This window comes from Fundulus heteroclitus, chromosome 12 (genome assembly GCF_011125445.2).
Source record: "Fundulus heteroclitus isolate FHET01 chromosome 12, MU-UCD_Fhet_4.1, whole genome shotgun sequence".
In the NCBI taxonomy this organism is placed as follows: Eukaryota; Metazoa; Chordata; class Actinopteri; order Cyprinodontiformes; family Fundulidae; genus Fundulus; species Fundulus heteroclitus.
In genome coordinates this window covers 35,150,651-35,174,651 of record NC_046372.1, presented here as the reverse complement: position 1 = coordinate 35,174,651, position 24,001 = coordinate 35,150,651, and the positions used below count along the sequence as shown (strand labels likewise).

The following is a 24,001-nucleotide window of genomic DNA, read 5'->3' as shown; positions in this document are numbered from 1 at the left end:
GTCAAGCTCGGTATTTAGCACCATCTTTATAGGAAAGGGGCTTTGAAGCCAGCTGTATGGAGATGTAATGGAAATAATCTGTAAAATAAATAAGACTTGGGACTTTTTCCTTGTGTTCTGCCTTAATACATGACCAATGTACAGTTCTTGCAAAAATATTACTCCACCTTCCAGTTATTTGCATTTGTTCTCTTTAATACAATTTTTAATGTATTTTTTTTGGGGAGGGATTATGGGTGTTAAATGAACACAAGGCAGGCAACTGCCTTCAGAGGTCCCGTCTGCTAAACAGAGTCCACCTGTGTGTAATTTAATCTTAATATGAAACCAAAAGTCCTTCAAAGGCCTTTTGAGACTTGTTAGCCAACAATAGAGAAATAAGCAGCATCATGAAGATGAAGGAACAAGACAGGCGGTTCAGGCAGACTTGGTAAAGTTTAACAATGGTTAAGGACACTAAAAGTAAGCATAGCTTAAAATTTAAGGATTATGGGCAGAGCTACTAAACCTTTTAAGACACTGTTGTCCAACTAAATCGGGGGAGTCAAACTCCAGACCTTGTCCTAGTTTTTAGATGTGTCTGCTTCAACACATAAATCAAATCATTAGCAGGACTCTGTAGACCTTGGCTGCATACGGAGGAGCTGATTCAGCCACTTGATTCATTTACACTGCACTAGGGACGGCTGTAAAAGTTGGACGACAAAACGCCAGAGTTTCAGATCCCCAACGCACAACGCCAAGAGACCTACGGTAACTCTGGATGAGCTGCAGAGCTCCAGATCAGTGGACCTGATGGGACGGTCCGTCTACAGGACAAGCCACGAGCCTGGCTGTGCACAGACCTGGCAAGGAGATTATTTAGGTGAGGACATTAGAGGAAAATAGACTTTTCAAGTACTGGTTTAGCAGTATTTTGCAGAAATGGGCAAAGATGATTAAATACATCATACATCATTTTTACATTCTTGTTTTTAAAAGAAAACTACCATAGAAATAATTTTATTTCAGGTGGTAACATAAAACCAAACCATCACCCAAATCTGAAGCATTGATCTTTGGATACAGATCAATTTATGCATCATTAGGAGACGATTTGTAAGTGGTTCGTCCTATGAACTGGATGTTGCAGAAACCTGCCAGTTTATCCAGATTTTTTAAATTAATTTTTTCAACTTTTTGTTCTGTAGTCCAGAGGAAATTAATTTGCTTGGAATTTGCTCTCAGGAAACCTCTTTCTCATATACTGCTGTCCCCCAATACATTGAAAAAAGTTACTCTAATGGCTTTAAACAGCGGAAGAGGACAAATCCATGTGGCGGCAGCAACAATTAGTTTAATAGTGGGCGTCATGCAAATAAGTCTCCCTCAAAGCAGCTCCATTACGCGATCATCATCCGTCCAAACAATAACAGACTGATTATTGACTGATGAAGGCAGATAGGATCGATCTGTCCGGACGCGCCATGATGCCTACAACAGGACACAGCCTGTCTGATCCGCTGATATGCCTTAATCCAGTTGCCATAGTGAGTGATGTCTTTTGCTTGTAGACCAGCAAACTCCTGTGTTGGAGGTCACTCTGCAGCGATGATGGGTACGTGTAGTTTGTAATGCCATCATCACACAGGATGGGTTATTCTGAAAATAAACTGCTTTTACACCAATAAACACACATCAACTACTGTCAATGATCAGATGTGGTTCTATATTTGTTCAACAAGCTCCCATAATGACAAACTAATCATTTATTTGAGAAAGTAGTGCTCGTTGTTCACAGACAGCCTCAAACATAAAAGCTCACCACGTTGTGACAAAAATACAAAGTGCTTTTGTAAACTCAAAACTACCAACAGTAATTTGGAAAAAACATTTTTTTTTTCTACTTTGCTGCCAGGATCTTTCCAAACAGAACAACCGATCACTCTTTTTCCTCTTCAAATTGACCAGCACTGTAACTAGAGCCATCGTGATCATTTTGCTCACAGAACACAAAATACCCTCGGATCAAACATACAAGGCATCAGTCCCATACAAGCAGAGAAAGGACAAAAAAAAAAAAAAAAAAAGAGGCTGTTTTAGTACTCGTCCAAGTTATCTGCTTTGGGAATGGAAAGGCCTCGGTCCTTCAGGACCTGCATCTTGACTTTCTCCGTCTCCTGCTTGGCTTGCTGCTGCAGCCGCTGCTCCTCCAGGATCTCTTCAATGGAGACCTGCTGCAGGATGGTGTCACAGGGCTTATCCACATCCTGCAGGGGGACATGAACACCATGTTACAGACGCATGTTTGAATTGTGCCAAAGATCTACACGTTGCGTTCTCTGCTTCTCTGAATGCGGTCTCGTGACGGCTCCCTGTCCAGTGTTTCACCCAAGGCACAAACCAGCATCATCAACACTCATCTGTTTATCAGTAATGAAGAAATGAAGTGATAATGAGGAATACATGACTAACAAAGCAAAACTAAAACACTAAGTGGGGAAGTAATCAGTGAAAACCCAAACTCAAAGCAACGATCATGTTTATTCCTTATCCCATACTCTTTATCCCGCCTGTAATAAAATTACATTAAATTGGACGACAATATAAAATAACCTCCAAATTTACTGACTAAATAAATCTACAAATCCTAAAAAAACAACAATAACAAAAAAAAACACACTTCTTCATTGCAGTAGCATAATCTCACACCAAACACTTTAAAACATTTTTTTTTTATTTAGTAGGTTTACTTATGAGCAGATACACCCTCTCTTTGGCACCCTCTGCTGTTCATACTTTGTACAACACCCTGGTGGCAGGTTAGGTTAACCTTCAACACATAACCCAGGCCAGTTGGAGCACATTGACAAATCTTGACTTTTCCTTTTTGCAAAATCCTTTAGATCACCAGAGTCCTGGGTCCTCTTTCTTATTCTCTTCTCTTCAGCGCACCCACATGTTTTTTGCTGTTCTTTTTCTAGGCTTTGGGTCTGGGGACTCAAATAGCCATGGAAGAAGGTTAAATTTGTGTCAGTCGTGGCCCCTTTGGGTCGGGGTCCGCTACTTCTGTGCTTCACTGGCCACCTAGCGCTGTGTGGGGCGCATAGCTACTCTAGGGTGGAGCCTTGCGTCTGTCGCCTGGGGGAGCTGCAACCTTCTAGAGCCGAGCTCACCTTTTTTTGCTGCTCTTGGATCAAGAGTGTTACATGCTTTCTACTGTTCTTACCACTGTACATCATTGGGGAAAAAAAAAAAAAAAAAAAAAAAACATAAAATAAAAAAATAAAAACTTGTTCACATACACCCACTCAACACAAACAATGGCGTACCGCGAGCGAGCTATTTTTAGAAACGTAACGTCACAATGACGTCACATCACGTGGTAAGCAGTAGGGCAAACATGCATAGTCCGCCGCTGTGTCACTGTAAAAGAGACGTGCGTTACCCTTGGTTTTACTCGGTAAATGACTGCTTTTTCTAAATCTAAAACCACGTTTTTAAAAATTGTTGCTATGGAACGTGCAACAGCGACTCGAGGTACGCTGATCGGCCGCATATGAAGGATGTTTTCTTCAAGACTGCCAAGGAGAAATGTGTGCTTGGTACACCGGTGCGGTCGGCCTACACAACAGTTCAACCCGGAAAAAGTTACCAAATTCACCTACATATGTAGCAAGCATTTTGTTGGAGGAAAGGGCACAACCGAAGAACATCCTGACCCAATTCCAGCGACATCAAGTAGTGAACAGGTAAGAGTATTTTGGTTGTATTGTGGGGGCGATTTTTTAGTTTTCCCAATGTGAAATCAAAGCTAAGGAGCTCAAATCTCATAATTAAAGAGATGCTGAATGGACTCTGCATAGCAGCTGTGAGGTGACCATTCCTCTCTTTCAATGTCATATCTCCATACGCGTGTCATTTCCAGACTGGTAAGTTAGAATCAAAGCTTGGTATGCTGTTTTAGACTGAGCTTTAGCAGGCTGCTAGCCCTGGTCTAGCCAGCTGAGGGTAGCAAACAAAGTTGAAGATCCTTTGAAAATTCCCTGCTTCATAGATAAATTAATCAATAATCCCCTAAATATGTTCAACGTAAATGCAGAGTGGATGCCAGGATTAAAAAAGCATTTAAACTAATGTATCCAGCAGACACCGGAGTGGATAAGGAGCACTGTGAGGTGATGGTGTGATGTTTACGTAGCTCTGGAATGACAAAGTTTCATTTAAGACAAATCATGGACCAACCTAAAGTTGCTTTGTCCATAAGCCCTTAAAGATATAACATTTCTGGATTCATTGTCGATATAAAAGCTCAGCTTCTGAGTATGGTGGTGGGTGGCGAAAGCGGGTCATATAAATCCTTTGTCCAGTTATCATGCTCATATGGATCAACCCCACTGATCCTAGAGATTTTTTTGAGATAACGAACCTTCAGATCAGGGTCTAGTTTGTCTTGGTGCAGTCCATCGCTTCTCTCTTCAGTACGGGCTATTTTTAAAGCACTTTTTGTCCATCTCTCATAGCACAACATCCAAATCAGCAATGTAAACAAAAGCCTTGGCCCCGGAAAATGGTGACCGCATCCCACAATGCATTGCGCCTTTTCAAGCCCTATGGAGCATCTTATAATGAAGAAATCACACATATATAAGCACACTCACACACACCTGCAGTGTTACCTACAGGTGTTTGGATCCTGATAAACATATTTAGCTGCGGCTGCCACTAAATGCATCCTGTATTAAATAATATTGTTAATTTTTTTAATGATTTTGTTATATATGCGTTTTTTTTTTTGTCTCTGTGATAAATAATGTCTAATAAAAAATTATGTCTAATAAAGTATTTTATTTACATTTATATCAAGTGGAGCATTATAGCAAAAGCAGTAATGCTCCACTTGCGAAAGAAAATCTGTTGGGCTTATCCTTGGCACTCAAAACTATTCTGAATGCTACCCTGCCACATAGGACATGTATATTTTGGGGGGGGGGGGGGGGGGGGGACATCTCTCTCATACATATACCCAATTCTGTATGCCAAAATTAGTGTTTTTTCACAGATTATGTTGAGGACAAGTTCAATGCAATTAGTGTAAAAATACAATCTCTAAACAAAACCTGACCCTAAAATTTAGGTCCAAACTGGAATTTAGACACGTGAAAAAGTTCTGGGGTTAAACATATGTGTTAAACATGTTTAATCAGCTGTAAACCTCATTTGCTGATCTGTCAGGAGAAAGAAAAATATATGTTTGAAGAGACGGATAATTTTTAGATATCAAACATTATCGAGTCTTAAGATTTTAAACGTACATTAAAATAAATGGATTATCTCACAGCTGAGAAGACAGAATATTAAAAAGTAGCCATAATTTATTTTCCATTTTATATATTGGCTACAGGAATAAACTAAAATAAACTGATGTTAGTGCATCCTCATCCCCTCCACTGGTCTTGTGTAAAAACGAGAAGCAGCATGTTTGGTGTGGTTCGTATTGCAACAGCAATCAGCGCTGTTGAACTCCATTTTTATATCCCAATAACACGTGAAGGCAACGTGAGGGTGGCAGTACTCACCATCTCCCCAAGCAGAACCACGTTCTCCCCTCTCACGATGAAAATTCCTCTCGGGATGTCTCCAAACTTCTTCCCCACGTGGATGCGCTCCACCGTCTGGTGAAACACCAAATTAGCTGAGAAACAGAAGCAGGAAACGTGTCAGACACTGGGGAGGAAAAAAAATAAATAACATCTAGCAATTGTACAAATTGTACTGATTTGACTCGCTCCTTCAGTGTAAAACATAAGGTGGAGCTGATTCGAGAGGAACTGTACCGAACTGATCGATGCTTCTGAGGTAACCAATCAGAGTTCTGCCATCTCGGAGCAGCACCAGGTGCTTTTCTGCAGGAGGACAATCAAACACAAGCACGTTAAATTACACATGTCATCTACAGAGTGCACCGATCTTTAAAGTCTCAGCACTAAATCTTCTGTGCACATGAAGGAGCAGCTGATGCTTCCAGCTTACTGTCGATGTCGTCTATCAGGCTCGCCGTCCCTGGTACGTAGTTCATCTTGAGCTTCAATCGGTTCACTATCGGCACATTTATTTAGCGTCAAGCCATTAATATTTGAAATATGTTGCCTTTTAACACCTGTGCAGGAAGTTTTTTTTTCTTCTTCTTCTACTATTTCTTTTCCTCTTCTGGTGATTTATTTCGGTTGGCACACAAACAGTAACGGCGCATTACCGCCGCCACCTGGACTGGAGGACGTATAGGAAATTAACAGAAAAAAATAACCAGATTAGAAAACGAGGCAGATTCTTTCAAATATATATTTTTTTTATTATTTATATTTATTATTATGGCATGACTTGAGCTTTTATTTTGATTAAATTGATTTTCAATTGTGTAACTACTATTTAGTTTATTCAGGGCCGTTGTCTTTGAGCTGTCTCAGGTCTGGTTCATTTGCACTCTGTTAAAGCATGGTGTACAGATTTGGGCAATTTTCAATAATCACATAACACCTCCTGCATTCGGCCTTTTTAAATTGAATGTGTGAAGACTGACTGATTGGCAATAATGACTTTCATCTCCCTCCTCTCCCACATGTGCTGGAATCTAAACAAATGCTTCTGTGACTTTTTTCATGTCAGGTTTGTACAGAACATGATACATCCAAAAAAAATAATTATATTTCCTTGTTTGGTTATTCAGTTTCATGCTCAATAAAGGTGATATGCTATCAGCTTATGTTCTGCTATTCAAGAAGCTATCAGATACAGCCCTGATTCTGGGTCTTTCGAGCTATTCGCAAACAATAAAAGTTAAAAAAAATAAAAATTATCCCACTCTGGAACATGCTTTTTCTTATTTTTGATTCATTTATGCAATAATAGATCTACTGATGGGTTAATAAAGAGCCAAGGTGGAATTTCTTGGTAAAAAGATCTGTATAATTCTGCAAATTGCTAATCCAACCAAATCTATATATGTTGGTTTTGCTGTGCTTCCAACATTCCTGTAATATTTTTATTTTTTTACCGGATCTGACCTGATCGAGTTCATTAACACTGACCCAAATACCAGTAGTTGTTTTTGTCTTCTAATTCGCAATAGCATTTCTCCCATATCAACTTATGCTGCTACTGGCAATGTTCTAAATACTTACCAAATATGATCTTTTGATTGTTCCACCTCAATAAGTTTTAAATTGGTTTCTGCTGCTGCCATATATCCAATATAGCCATAATCAAAAGTAGTATATAAAGGTATTGATAAATATTTAATAGCAGAAAAAAAAAAACAGTTAACATTTTGTTAATGATTTAAAACCCCTTTGTTGGACTATGATTTACCTTCAGGGATTGCACTTTGCATTTTACCCTTGTTATTTATATATATATATATATATATATATATATATATATATATATATATATATATATATATATATATATATATATATATATATATATATAAAATATTCTTTCCCTTCTTGTACTTATATAGTTCTGATAGATATTATTGTTGTTTAGATACTATTAGGATGGGTGCATAACAAGCTCTATCAATACATAAAAACCTGTATTGATAAAGTCTTTATTAGCTTGTACTTTCTTATTTCAGGTTCCATAAAAGCAAATACATTGTATTTATACCTTTTCACAATCCACTTTGATTTGGTGGTAAAAAAAAAAAAAGTTAATTAAATTCTAAATAATAATATCGTCTTACAGAAATGATTCGCTCCATTGTTTTTCCTAATTGTGAAGTTAACGCAACAGTTCTATAGTTTGATGTGTCCGAGGGATCTCTACTTGGTTTTGATATTGTATTTATCACTGAATTTTTCAATGATTGTAGAATTCCACCATCATCTCAGATGAAATTAAACGCAGTGAAAATAGTTTCAAAATAATTTTCACTCATGCTTAACACATCGTAGCAAATTCTGTCCTTTTGAGGGGACAGTTGTTTGGTGCTATTAGGAGCTCTTTGTAAATCAAACGAGCTGAAAGGTAGATCGATTTGCTCTTCAGTGTAAGGTTTTTCTCTATGTTTGGATGTTATTCCTTAAGTCTCTAAAAAAACTCTGGAAGTTCATAACATAAAACAGTGTTTTAACCAACCAAGAATCAAGAATCTTTATCGTTGATGTAGTGACTACTTGTCTATGAAAAAAATTAAAATTAAACAAAGAAAAAAATAAATGTAAATCAAATAGTCACTTGATGAAAAGTGGGTTTCCGATTTTACGCAGTACAAAAATTTCTCAAAATACGTCAAAATGCAGTTCCGTGAGTTTATTCCAGGTTTCTTCAGCAAAAAATAAACATGGTACAAACTGAAAAAACTATTTGCCGCCTCTCCTGCCCTGGTTTCCTGAAAGGACTGGTAGACTGCAGCACTGGAAGACTGGTAAAAAAACCCATAAGCCCACCCATTTTCCTCCTGAGCTACCTAAAGTCCATGTATTTATACACAAGACACACCCAAACAAAAATTAATTAACTAATTAAACAATTTACTAAGAAATAATTGTATTCTAAACTACTACTTTCAAACAAAAATGCAACAAATAACCAAATAAATAATCAAAACAAAACAAAACAAAAATAGAGAAATAAATCCTACAGTCACCGTGTGTGACCATAGTGAAATTTATTTTGAGCAAGACGATGCACACAGATTACATAGAACACGCAAAGACAAGACATGACATTTCCACACAGGTTTTGTTTAATTTATAAATAAGTTGATTGCACTGAGCAACACAATTCCTGAGATGCTTAAAGCATGCAAACAGTCTTTGGGGTCTGATAGGATTTGTATCAGAGTCCAAAAAGTCCAATGTTTGAGCTAATAACTTTGGCCTACTAAGGCCATTCATCTTGTGAACCATTACCAAAAATCTCATAACTTTGTTTGCCTTCCTTTGAGTGAACAGTGTTTTCTCCAATATTCTAACTTTGCCGGTTTTATCGTTTTCCTTTTATAGAATACAAGCTTTTCCATTGTATGATAAGTTTTAACCTGTTTAAATGCTTTATTATTTTCTTTTATAGCATTTTTACAGCTACCATTCCATCGGGAAACATTTTTCTTATTTCCACTTCCTTTGTTTTTAGGATTGTTATTTGCATGGTTGTGTGTGTGTGTGTGTGTGTATGTATGTATGTATGTATGTGTATGTATGTATGTATGTATGTGTATATATGTATGTATGTGTATATATGTATATATATATATATATATAGATCTTTTATGTGTACAATGTGACGGCAATGGGATCATGTGGGCTGTTCTTCAGGAGTTGAGTTTGTCAGTTTAGTTGTCATATAAGTATCTTTAGGAGTATGGCCATTTTGACCCATACTCCTCACCAGTTGGCGGCGGTAATGCACACCGGAAAGTTGTTTGCCAATAAACTCAAGAAGAAGAAGAAGAAGTTTAGTTGTCAGGGGCGGATCCAGGATTTTTCAAAGGGTACCTTAGGGTTCTTCTTTAATTTGCCTGTCGTCGGCCGGATGGGTTTCAGTCAGTTTTTTGACTGGATACAAATTGTCAATCTTCTTGAATCTAAAATTATCATATAAATTTGTGATCACTTTATAGTTTATTTAAACTATAAAGTGATCGAGTTGGTTTCTACTTACCCTTCTGTTTGATTGGACCAGAATTTTAAGAGAGATTGTTTTTTTGGCCTTAAATCGTCTCTTGTTTCACCATCTCCTTGTGATCGCTTCGACACCATATTGCGGTATCACTGACTAATCGCATCACGTTGTAATAACGCCGCATTATTACAACGCTCAGGTCTCGCGAGATATCCGCAGCTTCGACCGCAGCGCCGGCGTCAGCGCGTTCTAGATGACAGATAATGGCTAATAATCTTAATTCTATGAAAGATGTTTAAAATTTCAGGCTCTAAAAAAAGAATTTTGGTCTCCAAAAGGGGGTGTGCGCAACCCCGCGGCCCCGCCTGTATCCACCGCAGAGTTGTAGTGAAAGAAACACAACACTTCAGCATACAAATAAATACTGGACAATTTTATCCTTGCAACTTTGAAGAGTGAGTAACTGTGCACAGGGCCATTTTGTTCAACATCAATGTCTGACCTCACAAATGCACGTCTGGAGAGATGGTCAGAAATTCCTATAAACACACTCCAGAACCTTGGGAAAAGCTGAAGATGCAAAGGGTGGACTAGCATCATATTTAACCCTATCAATCAAAAAATAGGATGTTTCTCTAGTTTAGGGTCAGGGTTTTGTGTGTAATGAAAAGTGGCCTTCTTATCAGTACTATTTCCATGAAAATAAAAAGTTTAACACTTAGTGTTCTGGAGTAGCACATATCAAACTTTTTAAATGCATCCTAAAATAAATTAAATGCATTATCAGTATTACTTAGTTTCATTATAGTGAGCCTCAGTCGACCAGACTTTTATCATTTCTTTATGACGTCTGTTGACGCACATTGGCTGTTTGACGCACCAAAGATCGTTTAAACTTTATAGTTTATATCACTGGGTTCAAAAATACTGATCAGTCATTGCACAAATGAAATAATATGACTATGTCTCATATAGACACAACATGGTCGTATTATATCGAAGATATTACTTTTTTGATTTTGCAGTACGAACACATTTGCTGGGGCCGACCACTCTGTGCCATAAAAACGCGTTTGAGTGAGACATCTCGACAGTTTGTTGCTCTCTTTGTTTTAAAGAGACAGGCAAGTATTTCCTGTAGCTCCGCCTGAACCTATCGCTTCCTGACTTAAGTCTGACGAGCTGTACTTCTGTGAAGAAAGAAACCTGTCTGGGAATGCTGACTGCTTAAATAACCTTTGCTGCACTAAATAAAGGTCTTTTTTTGTTTGTTTTGTTTTACAATGACAGATGAGGGGACGGCTGCCGGGGAACGCGCGTAGCTGACGCATCACCATCAAATGCAGTCAAATCTGAAACCTGACTGGCCCTCGACTTGTAACTCGGGAAATAACCAAGGAAACTGGAATAACGCAATGGTGAGTGATTGGAGACGGGTTAAATAGCCGCTTCTGGTATAGAAACCGAGATGTAATGCGCTAAATACCCCCCAAGATATGAGGAACTGGAGCAGGACTCGTACCTTAGTGGCTTAGAGCTGTGTGTTAGCTGCACGGCTAACTGAGCTAGCTTGCATTATGTAATAATTACAACTACCTCATTTGTAAAGCTCCTGCTCTGGTTTCTGCGTTGTTGTTTTTTTCTGGACACAGTATGCATATTTATAGGATTACATCTAGTTTAAAAAGTGAGCACGCTGATAAAGTGTGCAATTAGCTGCGTCGTATTCTGGGTTTGTCCTAAACAGGTTCACAGCAGGCGCAGCCACTGAATTCCTGGCACTGGATGTTGTTTGATTACGGATGGGCAGCCTGGTTGTTAATTAAAGCGCTGACTTTTCCTCATGTGGTTGTGTTTGCAGGATGCTCCCCAGTATCCAGGTTACCCTTCACACTACTGGTATCCACAGCCTCACTCCACTGGACACTATGCAAACACTTATTCCTCGGGGTCAGATGTTCAGCCACAGTACAGTCCACAGGTACAGCTCATTACGCAACATAACCTGTCCCCTGTTGGTCCAAACAAGTGGGAGTTAATCTACCTATCTTGTTGTTACGTCTCACTTGAATGCCCCCCCCCCCCTTTTTTTATTTTATTTTTTTAAACATCATCTACATGAATCTGCACATTTCTTCAAATAAATAGTAAAGCTTTTCTTGGCTTTGGTCGAAGGTGATGCCCGGAGGCTATCCAAATGGCCATGGAGTCTACAACGCTGCACAAAACCAGTATCCAGCAGGCGGTTTTCATCCATCCAACCCTTTCTACTGTGCTGACCCTCAGAGAAGCTCCTATCCTAGCCAAGGCTGTCCGGCTGAGCAGAGCGCCGGGCCGACGGGGCAACCGCACGCTCAGCACCAGCATCATTACTCTGGCCCGCACTGTCAAGGGGTGAGATAACGTTTCAAATGAAATGCACTATTTAAATCAAAATGTTTTTTTTTTTTTTTTTTTTCTTTTTTTATATGCTTCAGTACTGGGAGACAAAATGAGACGGCGTTTCTCCTGGGCTTACAACAGATACACATGTTAGATAAAACAGAAAAAGAGCTAAAAACATGAAGCGTGTAATCTTGCAGTGCAACTTTATTTAACAGCTTGAGGCGTAAATCTGTATTGCAGTCTTTGTGGCTCTGTTTTCAAAGTTTCCCTGAAGGCAGCACTTTAAAAGCCCGCGCACTGTGTGTGAGGAGTCTCTGACAAAGACCAGTGCAGTGTTCCTGCAGTGGCTTTGAAACAGATCCTGGGTAGAGAGCGGGGACGCTCCAGTGACTTACCCAGCTGTTGCCCCGATCTTCTGCAGGGCCCTCTTGTTTATCACACTGCAGATGTACTACGTCTTCTCTCTCCTTACAACAGCTCTGTAGAATGTTGTAGGGATGCCGGTAGGAAGTGACGCTTGATTTGATTTTTCTCCTCCAAGGAAATTCCATACTTAGTCATACTGCTTGTAATAGAAATGTCTCCATCCAGGCAACACTGAAACGATGCTTAAAATCAATGCGGTGTTGGTTTTTCTCTCAGGGTCCTGGTTACCCATCTGGACCATACACTCACTACAGTGAAGGTGGACATGCTGTGCCTCCAAATCCCCCGTATCCCTCTGGACAGCCTCTTCATCCCAACCCTCAGGCTGATGCCTGGGGCCACACGGGTCCATATGCTCCCTCACAGCAGCAGTGGCACCCAGGGCAGCAGCCTTCACAAAACCACTATGGAAATCCTGTGCGTCCTGCACATCCTCCAGCATGGCCAGGAACTGGAACTGGTGCTCCGCCACCCTATCAGCCCAAGGTAAGGTTATCTGCTGCAGGTAATTTTTATTTTTTTTCCCCCAGGTGCATACAGTGCCTTGCAGGAGCATTGCTGCTCGTTTTGTCACACTGCAACGGCAAACATGAATGTCTCTCATCGGGTTTTTCCTATTGAGGTAGATCAACACGAAGAACAGCATATTTGTAAAGCAAATGCAAGATGGTTCGGAGGTTTTCAAGATTTTATTACTAATAAACATCTAAAAATAGCCGTGTGCATTTGTATTCAACCCCCCTACCCCCCTCTACTTCATATTACCAATCCTCAGGTTTGTTTGAGAATGGTATTGAACAAACGGCACCACGATGACCAAGAAACGCAGCAGACGGGTCAGACATCAACGTTAATGACTTTTCAACAAAGGTTGGGTTGTAGAAAAGGAAAAAAAAATAGATACCACAAACGTTTGAATATTTCATGGAGGAGCTGTTCAATCATCCACAAATCTGGCCTTTACGCAAAAGTGGCAAGAGGAAATCGATCGTAAGGTGGATGGAGCTAAGTACAGGGCTATCCTCTCCAGCTAGGCACTGAAATATACTTGGGAGTGGCGTTAGGGTTGACCTTCTAAACATGGAGGTATAATTGAATGGTACAGATCAAAGCATGTTAAGGTTTTAGAATAGTGCAATGTTCAGAACCATGTTCAACTGACTGTCTTTGGCCAAATTTTTAAGGTTTTAGTTCCATGATGTGTAAAGCTGCTAAAAGCATACCCTAGATTCTAGATGTGCCTCTGTTATCTGCTGCAAAATGTGGTTCTACAAAACATTGACTCCGGTGGGCGAACACAAATGCACATCAGCCTTTTCAGGATTTCATTTGTAAAAGGATTTAGAAAGCGATGCATAATTATTTGATGCTGTTTGATGTCAATTGGTCGCGTAAAATCCCCTACAAAATACATTGAGGTTTGCAGTTGCAACGTGAAAGCGGTGTGAATACTTAAGATGTTTTAATTGTTGCTATAAATGCGAGAGTTAACCTTGAATGCACTCTGTGTGTACTGTATTGTAGGACCAACAGCACCAGCGGACCCCTCAGGTGGGACCTAAACCCAGGCCAGCGCCATCCCCAAACCCCCCCAACGGAAAGCCTGCTGAAATAAGTTCACCTCCCCAGATTTACAGCAAAGCCGGGCGAAGTGATCCTAACCCTTCTCCAGCCGAGCCCCAGCCAGCAGCTGCTCAGGCCGGACCTCAGCCCCTCAGCGACAATCCGGGGCTCGCCAAGGTCCAGCAGGTGATGGCCAGGGTTCAGCTTCACCAGGAAGACGTCGATGAGTTTGTGGGGAGGAAAACAGACAAGAGTTACCGGTGTCTGGAGGAACTGCTGACCAAAGAGCTGCTGGTGCTGGACTCCGTGGAGACTCAGGGACAGGAGAACGTCCGACAAGCCCGCAAAGAGGCGGTGCAGAGAATTCAGGCCATTCTGGACCAGCTGGAGAAGAAGGCTTTCTGAAGTGGACTGTATTTGTCTGCCCCGTCCATCACTTATTCTTGTTTTCTTTGCTCAGATCTTCCATGGACGAACTGAGGGTTCAGCCTCCCTCTGCAGAGCCGTAACGATGTTTCCTAACAAAATGCCGAAGCCTAGATGAGATGAATGACATTAGACCCCAGGAAAGGCCGCGCCTCCGATCTAAAGTTTAAAACAACCTGTAAGGAGGGTTTGTGCTGGCAGTAGACCTAAAACTTGTACATCATAAGTGACTTTCAGCCTCCGTGAGTGACTGAGCTCGCTACACATCCCGACACTCTGGCTCATCACATCTTCATGCCTTCACCAGCGCGGTACAGGCTCCTGCCAAGCGGCAGCTGTTTGTGTTTATTGAATCATGACACGCGTCTCAAGGGTATCCTCTGCACTTCTGTTCCGTTTCCATCTGGCCCTCCTTGGAACGACGCTTCCTCAGCTGGTTATTGGAACATTTGCACGGTCACGCTTCTGTCCTCTTCCCGTGACGGCTTTGGTTATGCACTCGGTTGCTCATGGTCACAATCCCTCTCCACGTCTCTGCAGCCGTCGGTGCAGTGTTTCTCTTATGCTCTCAGCCTTGCATGCACTGTAGTGTCAGACACTCACACAGCCTATTATTCAGCCCTACTGTAGCAGATTAGTGAAAAGCCCCTAAAGATCGACGTCCTCGTCACTCCGCCCGCTAAAGTGGAGACTTTAATTCAGGCCTGTATGTGAACGCAGTGTATTTTGTTCTAGAAGCTAAGGACAATGTTGACGTTTCGTTTTAAAAGTGGATTTCTTTTTTTTTTTTTTTTTTTTTTTTTTTTTTTTCCCCTCTCGCACTTTTTGTACACCTGTAAAAAGTAAAATATGAAGCTTTAACGTTTTCAGTGAAGGTTTCTGCTTAAAGACAGTGTTAAATACACAAGTATGCACAGCGGTTATGTTGGGAGTTTGTTCACCGTTTGTCTCGGGGCTCAAATTCTCGTTTGAGCCGCAGATGAGCACCACAGGTCACGGTCTTTTGTTTTATGGGTAGATCTATTTTTTTTTTTTTTTCTCTTCTTCCATTTCACACGTACTTGTTGGTTTGAAAAAGAAAATAAGTGCCATATTTGGTATGGTGATTTTTACACATGATCAGAAGGAAAATATTAAAAACAACCAAAAGGTTTGCATGGAAAACGATTCTTGCATTGTTTGATTTTTGTTTCAGTTGTAGTGCATGTTTCCAACACAAGATGGAAAGCTTTGCTTGTTGGACGCTGTTATGTTTCAGAAAAAAGCAAGTAACCCCCCCACCCCCCACACATACACATTTTTTTTTAACTTCACTGTTAGTATTGAATTTTATTGCAGTTAAACACATTGTTTGTGCTACATTCATTTATTTTCCTTGCTGAGAGCAGCAATTATTCTGTCTAATATAAAAAGAACAGAACTGTCCTTTTTCCATCAAGTGGAAACTTGCCCTGAGGCTGCTCTCTTTTGCCCAGCGTTCCCATCTTTAAATAGGCTGCTATTTTAATTCTAAAGCATAACGCACACCCCCGAAGGCCCGAGGCATGCAGCCTAGATTTAATGCAGGGGTCAAATGTCCTCACAACACTTAGAGATGCAGTGTTGTGAGTAAATCAGAGGAGTCTGGAGACTAAAACCAGTGATATTAAGCTTCTGTGATGGTTTTGGATTTAAAAAGGCCACTTTTTCCACATCTGAAGTCTTGCTGAATTGGGAGGAAGAAGCGATGTCATATGCATCCAAACTTCCTGCTTCCTGGAATGATGAGCGACCACGTCTGAAAGTGGAAATTGATCTGAGTTCCCCCGGTTTGGCAGTGTTTGAGCTGGAAAGGCTCCTGTTTACGGGCAAAGCCATCATCAGTCACGCAGACGAGGTGTGGCCGAGGCTTTACGTCGGTGACCAGTAAGAACCTCTTCATCTTTTTCTCTTGCAGTAAATTGCTTTGAGCACTGCATGAACAAACCTTTCTTTCCGAAAGTCTATGAAAACATGTTTTAGATCAAGTATGAGTGTGAAACAAATGGATCATAAATCAATTTTAAAAAGGAAATAAGTAACATGAGAGTTGTCGAGCTGCCCTTACCAACGGACACCTGAGAAAACTACAACTCTGCTATGTGAGTTTCCAATGACACCAGGCCATAAAGGCGTGCCTCAGATGGTCTACATACCAGGCAGTCACTCTGTAAGTATTTCATGCTTAATTTATGGTGCATTTGAAAATACGTACATCATTTGCAAAAGTATACATACTTTGCACCAATATGTTCTCAAAAATGTTTTTTTTTATATATATATATATATATATATATATATATATATATATATATATATATATATATATATATAAAACAACTCATTCCTGAAAGTGAAAGTTGTCCATTACAAAGATTGATTACAGAGTGAAATATTTGAAGCCTTTATGTGAGTGGTCTCAAACTCAAGTCCTTGAGGACCGGTGTCCTGCAACCATTAGATGTGTTCTTTGCCCTACACACCTGAATCAAATGGCTAAACTACTTTGTCATTTTTAAATCTATATAAATGCAAGTAGAATTGAAAACGCATATAAAATGTATATTTTTACACAACGTTAAGGTGTGCTCTGACTCTTCCAGTTCAAAGGTTAGTACTGGCAAGGCAAATTTATTTGTATAGCACATTTCAGTACAGAGACAATGCAAAGTGCTTTACATGATTAAAATATAGGAAAATAAAACAATGAAAGCAAGTAGGAATAGAATGTAGAAACAAAATAGAACATGGGAAAATAGAAACTAAAAGGAAATATTAAAAACAGAAGTATTTTAAAGTCTATTCTCAGATTTACAGGGAGCAAGTGTATGGACTTTAGAACTGGGGTGATGTGCTCTACTTTCTTAGTCTTAGTAAGGACACGGGCAGCAGTGTTCTGGATCAGCTGCAGCTGTCTGATCCACTTTTTAGGTAGACCTGTGAAAACACCGTTGCAGTAATCTATTCGACTAAAAATAAACGTATGGATTAGTTTTTCTAGATCCTGCTGAGACATGAGTCCTTTAATCCTGGAAATGTTCTTCAGGTGATAGAAAGCTGACCTTCTAAATGTCTTTAGATGCTTTTGGAGGTTAAGGTCTGAGTCCATCACTACACTCAGATTTCGGGCCTGATCAGTGTTTCCTAGCTGAAGCTGTTTGCTAACTTTTGATCTCTCGTAGCCCTTCGTATGACACAGTACCAATGAAGTAGCTCTCAGTTTCAAAACTGTTTGTGACCCCTGATCTAAATGGTCTCCCAGTCTGGGTCAGTATGCTAAACATTCAATACAGTGTTTCCTGATCTTCACGAGGCTGTTTGATCACTAATGTCCTCGAACAAACCTCTGAGGCCTTTAGAGATCAAATTAGGCTGCTTTCGAATTAGGCGACGTCTGAAGGCTAGTGGCTGCCCCAGATTAAAGTTGTAACATGAAAAATTCTAAAACTTTTCTGAACGGAATGGCCCCATATATGCAGTGATGGGAATAACGGCGTTGAAATAAATGGCGTTACAAACGCCATTACTTTATTCAGTAACGAGTAATCTAACTAATTACTTTGACTGTCAATATAACGCCGTTATCATTGCCGACACCCCGTTACTGCACGTTACTGAAGTTGCACAATTAACTTTTTTTTTTTTTCCCTTCATGATAGGACTCGTGCGCATGTTGTCATTAGAGAAGGGAGGATACGATAACCTCTCAGTAGTGATGGGTCCGGCAACACCAATGCGTCGGCGCATGCGTCGAGCTCGTAGAGCAAAACCTGTGTCGATGCGCGTATGCGCTAAGTGACCGATACAGGAACTGTTTCGAACTGACTGACGCGCCAAACTGTTTCTGTTCCCTCTAAACTGTGCGCGTGGGCATTCGCACACAGCATTAGGATTCAGCGCGCACAGCAAAGCTATGCTGCGCAGTAAATACAATCCAAGCTGAACTGTAAACAATATAATAATAAACCCAGTTTTTTTTTAACCATTTTGCAACTCTGGTGTGATGGTGTACCACGGCCCGGCTCAGTGAGCGCCAGGTGCTGATCGGAGCGCACCGCTGATTGATGGGTTGGGCAGACGCCTTTAAGGTTGGGCAGGTTGCGCTGTGCGTCTTTGTTCTGAGCGTCGTTTCAGAAAAAACGGCTGATCTACCCTGAGTAGAAAGCTGCAACTCTGATCAGTTCTTCCTCCCTTTGTCATACTCAGCATGTCCGATTTCAGAACAGATGATATTAGTCAGGCAACTAAACACAGCGCCCAATCAACCATTGAACGTGAGCATGAAAAAAAGCCGGACAACTGGAACGCAAGTGAACGTGATTCACCCTGGTAATGCCAGGGAATAAGCTTGGAAGTGCGCATGTACTGCGAGTAGAATTAGAAATCTTGAAAGAAGGCATATGGACAATATTAAACCATAAGAAACAATGCCGTTGCTGCTGAAAACCGCAAGAGAAAATTGTTGAAAAAGTCAATGCATGCGTGATATGAAAGTTATGTGATGGAGAATTAAAGCTGCTTTCACCACACTTCACTGTTCAACACAAAAGGGGGAGTATGTGTGTGTGTGTGTGTGTGTGTGGGGGTGCATTGAAAGGACAGAGCAGCAAAAAAGTTGTAAAAAAAAATAAAATAAAAAAGCCAGAAACAGAAAAAAAACACGCAATAGTTACTTTTACTGGTAACTATTTACTTTTATAGTGGAGTAACTCAGTTAGTAGCTCAGTTACTTTTTGGGAGAAGTAACTATAACTAATTACTTTTTCAAAGTAACGTGCCCAACACTGCATATATGGAAGGAACTGTAGCTATAAAATGTTAATATAAAGTGCTTTCTTTTTGTTTTGTTGTTTTAGACAGAGTGCAGAAAACTTGGCTGATCTATCCAAGCACTGCTTCACTCACATCCTGAATGCAGCTCAGAGTAGGGGAGGAGGGCAGCCAGACATATATGAGGGAATGAACATCACCTACATGGGCATAGAGGCACATGATTCCTGCAGCTATGACATGAGCATCAACTTTCAGGCTGCAGCAGATTTTATCCACAGAGGCCTGAGCAGAGGAGGTAAGATTGCCAGAGAGTTAAAAAAAAAATCCTAACCATTGCAGTCAGTTTCAGACGAATGGACTGAATCTCACATTTCTCTTTGCTTTTCAGGCAAAGTTCTGGTGCATTGTCATGTGGGAGTCAGCCGCTCTGCCACCCTGGTGCTGGCCTACCTGATGCTGAAGCACAAGCTCACCCTGGTAGAGGCTATTTGTGCTGTGAAGGACAATCGGGGCGTGATCCCAAATCGAGGTTTCCTCCGACAGCTCATCAAACTGGATAAGCAGCTCTTTGGAAAACATGACTAAACCAAGAGAAACCATGACCTCAGGAGCATTATAGTCCAGTCATCTCAAATCATTTTATTTCTTGTTTTTGACTTTCAATATTGCTTTATTGTTCTTAAATTGACACCTTTGTATTTTATTTACATATGTATATTCTGAGGTACAAGCTTTGAAAACTTAGAAACCCATTGTGATTACTTATGGAGGCTTTTTAATCTCTGTAACAACCCACGTCTGTAACATAAAGACAAGCTGTCAATATTTCATCAGAAGTGATGTGTGTTTGTTGGTTGATCCGTTTCTGTCGATGTTCTCCAAAAGAAAAACAAAACTGTTTGCGTATATTTAGAATTTGGAAAAAAAAAAAAAAAAAAAAGTAAATGCTGATATCCATCCATTTTCTATACCCGCATATCCCTGCAGGGTCACGGTGGGCTGGTGGCTATCTTCAGCGGCCACTGGGCGAGAGGCAGGGTCCACCCCAGAGAGGTCGCCACTTCGTCACAGAGGAAATGCCAATATATTATTTTCAGTTTTATAGGCAATGTCTTGCAGATTTGTTTGGATATAAAAAAGTGAACTGCAGAATCTGAGAGCAAATTTGGCATTTAGGTTTTCTCCAGAACTCTAAAGTGAATTGCTTGATTAAAGTGGTAGCACTGATTCCGACAATTAATATATTTTTATGATATATAGTATGATATATAACTTTTGTTTATTTATATTAAAGATGGATTTAATTCTCCGTGGCAAACTGAATTTGTTCCATAGGATTTATTATTTTTTTTGGTAGGAGAGTAAAGGAAGAACAAGAAGAAAAAGAAAAGAGAAGAGGTGAAAGAAAGATAAAACGTCTTTCATCTGCTTCTTCACCTGAAAAGAGAGATGTAAAAAGAACAGCACAACCAACAGACATAGTGTAACAGATACAATAGAGTAACTCCTTGATACCATTGCTAAATCATATGTATTATTTAAGCTGACATGTGTAAAGTGATACCTGATAAAAGAAAGTGAAAAATAAATAAATAAATTACAGGCTTTCTGTATATAAGTGAACACTTAGAACCTGGAACCCTGCACCTGTGGGAGTTTGTGAGAGTGCACTAGTTTAGGTGAAATTTATCCAGAAGCAAATTGCTCAATAGTGGTTATGAAGAACCAAAGGCCTGCCTTCGCCGAGCACCGAGGCAGGCGCCAGAGGACCCATAACCCCGGACTCCCAAAGCAGGGCCCCCAAGAGGGGCCAACACAGGAAATCTGCAACCCCCCCCCAAGGAAAGAGGAGAGACAACCCCGAGGAAATCCCCCAGCCACCGCAATGCCGAAGCCCCCAGGAGCCGCGGGGGCGAGCCCGTGGGCTCCGCCGGCTGCCAGCTACGCTGAAGTGGTCCCGGCCATGGGCGCCGCGCCCCTGCGGTGAGGGCCCCGGCTGAGCCCCAGGGGGCCAGGCCCCGCGAAGCAGTCACCAGTAATGGGCCGGGAACCCGCCCATAACTCGAGGGTTGTAATCTAGTGTTTTCGAGGCCTTAACCCTCCTCTACACACATGTTCTAAAGATAGCGAGCAAAAAAATTGCAGCTGCAGCCTTGATTAACACACCTGAGTCAGATTTTCCTCTTTAAAGAGCAGATCTCTGCAGGGAAGTAGACTTGGTCTTCAAAGGATTTAGTTGCTGTTAGTAAGTAGTGGTTTAGAGATTTGCATTGTGTGAAAAAAAAAGAAAAAAAAGAATGTAATTATGTGTGTATGTGAGAAAATGGTTTCTTTAGGGTTGAGACCCAGCACTGTGGAAAGTTAAATTACCGCTCATTTAGCTGCTATAGCACTAAGTGCTGCAATGCTATTGTTGGTCTATCCTTGAATGTGTATATCACACAGAAATCTCTCTTAAACCAAGCTTTTTGTTTGTTTTTTTTTATACCTGATTTTAAGAAAATGTTACCGTTCACCTCAGTGAAAATACACACTTGTAACCCTTTTTCTTAGGTCGCCATGTTGGCCCCACCTGTGGTTCTTTTGATATTCTCAACAGTGATCTGTGCAGAGCGAAGCCAACAACAGCTGGATCATGGTGAGGAAGACCAAGATGCCCTCGCAGATGGCGACAGCGACGACAGAATCTCCCCGGTGATCTGGGCGAACAAAGAGTTTGCCTTCCGTCTGTACAGGAAGTTGGCAGGTCATGCTGCCTCTAAAGGAGAGAACATCATGTTCTCTCCAGTTAGTGTTTCTGCTGCCTTGGCTGCTCTCTCTGTGGGGGCGCGGGGGGAAACCCACCAGCAGCTTTTCACTGGTCTGGGTTTCAACAGCTCCCAGCTGGCTCAGACGGATGTAGACCAGGCCTTTCGCACGTTCATTGGAAATATGGCGTCTCATGAGGACATCAGCCAAGGCACCGCTGTGTTTGTGGACAACCTTTTTCAGCCAAAAGCTGAGTTTATGCATGTCCTGAAGCAGTTCTATTATGCCGACAGCTTCAATGTTGACTTCACCAAACCTACAGAGAGCGCCGATACCATCAACGGGTATGTATCGGGTAAAACCAACAGAAAGATAAATAAACTGGTTGAAAGCCTGGATTCAAGCACGGTCATGTATCTCCTCAGCTACATCTACTTCAAAGGTAGGTCTTGCAAATGGTTGCTTTATTTTGGCTTTAATATGTGAACTATGTATGCAAATGTGTCTGTTTTCAAACAGGAAACTGGGAAACCCAATTTGACCCAAAGCAGACCAAGCCAGATGTGTTCAGAATGGATGAAATCAATGAGGTTCAAATCCTCCTTCCCTGTAGGGCAGCTCAATGATGCATCATTTCTGTTTAGTGTCCAGTTAACCAATTAAAGTTCTCCTTCATCAGGTTCCAGTCCAGATGATGAGAATGGAAGACGTTGTGGACACTTATTACGACCAGGCCATTGCCACATCTGTCCTCCACCTTCCCTTCAACAACTCCTACTCCATGTTGCTGTTGTTGCCTGATCACATGGACACACTGGAGAACGACATCAGTCCTGCTCATGTCACTGAATGGCTGGAACGTATGAAAGCAAGGTTAGGGGAATCTACACTTATCTGTTCCTTTCAGATCAGTGCTTAAAATAACATTTCTATTTCCTATTTTCCAAAAAAAAAAGGAAGTACAGGATCTTTCTTCCCAAGTTTTCCATCAAGACCTCCTACAAGCTGAATGACGTGCTGACTGAAATGGGAATGGCAGACATGTTTGGGGATCGCGCTGATCTCAGCGGCATTGCAGACGGACAGAAACTGCTTGTGTCTGAGGTAAAGAGTGGGAGAGGAAGAGAACATTTTCCTTTTTATTGGGATGAACAGCTTTTCACTTTGCTTTCATTGTGCTGTAAAGGTTGTACACCAAGCGACCCTGGACGTTGATGAGGCCGGAGCCACTGCTGCAGCTGCTACTGGTGTCGGTATCATGGTCTACTCCCTCTCCCAAACCCCAGAGCTGAAGTTCAACCGTCCTTTCATGGTGATGATCATCAAGTGCCAGACAAACATTTTCTTCATGGGCAAGATCGTAAACCCGAACCTCTGAGGAAGGAATCGCAGCTGTGTCATTGCACATTTAATAAAAACTTAATTTGGGACATCTTGCTATAACCATTGTTTATTGGAATCGCTTTTTATCTTGTCATTATTTAGAGAATTGCAGGACTAAAAGCAAGTGTTAAAATTAATTGGTTGTCACTTTGGAGTTCTGAAAATGTTAAGCCTTACTTAAAAACTTGAACATGTGATGGCTTCATGCAAAGTTGACTTAAGATTTTTAACAGACTAATCAATGCTACTTGGTAGTAATGGACAGCCAATATTGGAAATCTTTGCTTTTTTAAAAATAAATAAATTAGAATGCTTTATTCTAATACAAAATCATGGAAACTGGGGCAGCATGATGTTGGGGAAACGTGCAATACTAGTGAATAGTTTGATAATAGTTTGATATAATTTTTAAACTGGAAATGTTCTGAATTTGTCATAGCAAACCGACCCAAGACGATGCAGTATATCTAATTATCTTAAAATAAGATAATTAGATATACTGCACTTGAAATAAGATGATGGAGATGAATTGTTCCTATTTTAAGTGCATGAATCTTATTCCATTGGCAAATGATCTTATTTACCTGCTCAAATCAAGGGTACATACATTCATTTCAAGAAAATTTTCCTTGTTTTTAGTTCTATTTTTGCAGTGTAACACTGGGGGCTG

At 40.7% G+C, this 24,001-nt stretch overlaps 4 protein-coding genes across 4 annotated transcripts; 3 read left to right on the top strand and 1 right to left on the bottom strand.

Annotated features, from left to right (window-relative positions):
• Positions 1-1,689: 1,689 nt before the first annotated feature.
• Positions 1,690-6,199, bottom strand: lsm1 (LSM1, U6 small nuclear RNA associated). Its single transcript, XM_012854767.3, has 4 exons — positions 6,013-6,199; positions 5,817-5,885; positions 5,559-5,674; positions 1,690-2,249 (listed from the first exon to the last, which is right to left on the bottom strand). Exons 1-4 carry the CDS (start codon positions 6,056-6,058, stop codon positions 2,079-2,081), a joined length of 402 nt encoding a protein of 133 aa, XP_012710221.1. The 5' UTR covers positions 6,059-6,199; the 3' UTR covers positions 1,690-2,078.
• Positions 6,200-10,737: 4,538 nt separating this feature from the next.
• On the top strand, positions 10,738-15,328 carry bag4 (BCL2 associated athanogene 4). Its single transcript, XM_012854768.3, has 5 exons — positions 10,738-11,027; positions 11,471-11,590; positions 11,785-12,003; positions 12,637-12,906; positions 13,945-15,328. The coding sequence occupies exons 1-5, from the start codon at positions 10,950-10,952 to the stop codon at positions 14,386-14,388; spliced, it is 1,131 nt and encodes a 376-aa protein (XP_012710222.1). The 5' UTR covers positions 10,738-10,949; the 3' UTR covers positions 14,389-15,328.
• Positions 15,329-15,677: 349 nt separating this feature from the next.
• LOC118565006 (dual specificity protein phosphatase 26-like) lies at positions 15,678-20,028 on the top strand. Its single transcript, XM_036144517.1, has 3 exons — positions 15,678-16,314; positions 19,284-19,495; positions 19,589-20,028. Exons 1-3 carry the CDS (start codon positions 16,136-16,138, stop codon positions 19,783-19,785), a joined length of 588 nt encoding a protein of 195 aa, XP_036000410.1. The 5' UTR covers positions 15,678-16,135; the 3' UTR covers positions 19,786-20,028.
• A 1,289-nt stretch (positions 20,029-21,317) lies between these two features.
• On the top strand, positions 21,318-23,385 carry LOC118564994 (serine protease inhibitor A3M-like). The gene is made up of 6 exons (XM_036144510.1): positions 21,318-21,445; positions 21,754-22,390; positions 22,468-22,538; positions 22,628-22,821; positions 22,905-23,052; positions 23,135-23,385. The coding sequence occupies exons 2-6, from the start codon at positions 21,760-21,762 to the stop codon at positions 23,324-23,326; spliced, it is 1,236 nt and encodes a 411-aa protein (XP_036000403.1). The 5' UTR covers positions 21,318-21,445; positions 21,754-21,759; the 3' UTR covers positions 23,327-23,385.
• Positions 23,386-24,001: the final 616 nt, after the last annotated feature.

Coding starts and splice junctions, on each gene's coding strand:
- lsm1 (XM_012854767.3), bottom strand. CDS start 6,058: ATGAACTACGTACCAGGGACGGCGAGCCTGATAGACGACATCGACA. Junction 5,886..6,012: donor CCTGATAGACGACATCGACA/GTAAGCTGGAAG, acceptor GTCCTCCTGCAG/AAAAGCACCTGGTGCTGCTC. Junction 5,675..5,816: donor CAGAAGCATCGATCAGTTCG/GTACAGTTCCTC, acceptor TCTGTTTCTCAG/CTAATTTGGTGTTTCACCAG.
- bag4 (XM_012854768.3), top strand. CDS start 10,950: ATGCAGTCAAATCTGAAACCTGACTGGCCCTCGACTTGTAACTCGGGA. Junction 11,028..11,470: donor GAAACTGGAATAACGCAATG/GTGAGTGATTGG, acceptor TTGTGTTTGCAG/GATGCTCCCCAGTATCCAGG. Junction 12,907..13,944: donor CGCCACCCTATCAGCCCAAG/GTAAGGTTATCT, acceptor ACTGTATTGTAG/GACCAACAGCACCAGCGGAC.
- LOC118565006 (XM_036144517.1), top strand. CDS start 16,136: ATGTCATATGCATCCAAACTTCCTGCTTCCTGGAATGATGAGCGACCA. Junction 16,315..19,283: donor AGGCTTTACGTCGGTGACCA/GTAAGAACCTCT, acceptor TTGTTGTTTTAG/ACAGAGTGCAGAAAACTTGG. Junction 19,496..19,588: donor CAGAGGCCTGAGCAGAGGAG/GTAAGATTGCCA, acceptor TTTGCTTTTCAG/GCAAAGTTCTGGTGCATTGT.
- LOC118564994 (XM_036144510.1), top strand. CDS start 21,760: ATGTTGGCCCCACCTGTGGTTCTTTTGATATTCTCAACAGTGATCTGT. Junction 22,391..22,467: donor CAGCTACATCTACTTCAAAG/GTAGGTCTTGCA, acceptor GTTTTCAAACAG/GAAACTGGGAAACCCAATTT. Junction 22,822..22,904: donor CTGGAACGTATGAAAGCAAG/GTTAGGGGAATC, acceptor CAAAAAAAAAAG/GAAGTACAGGATCTTTCTTC.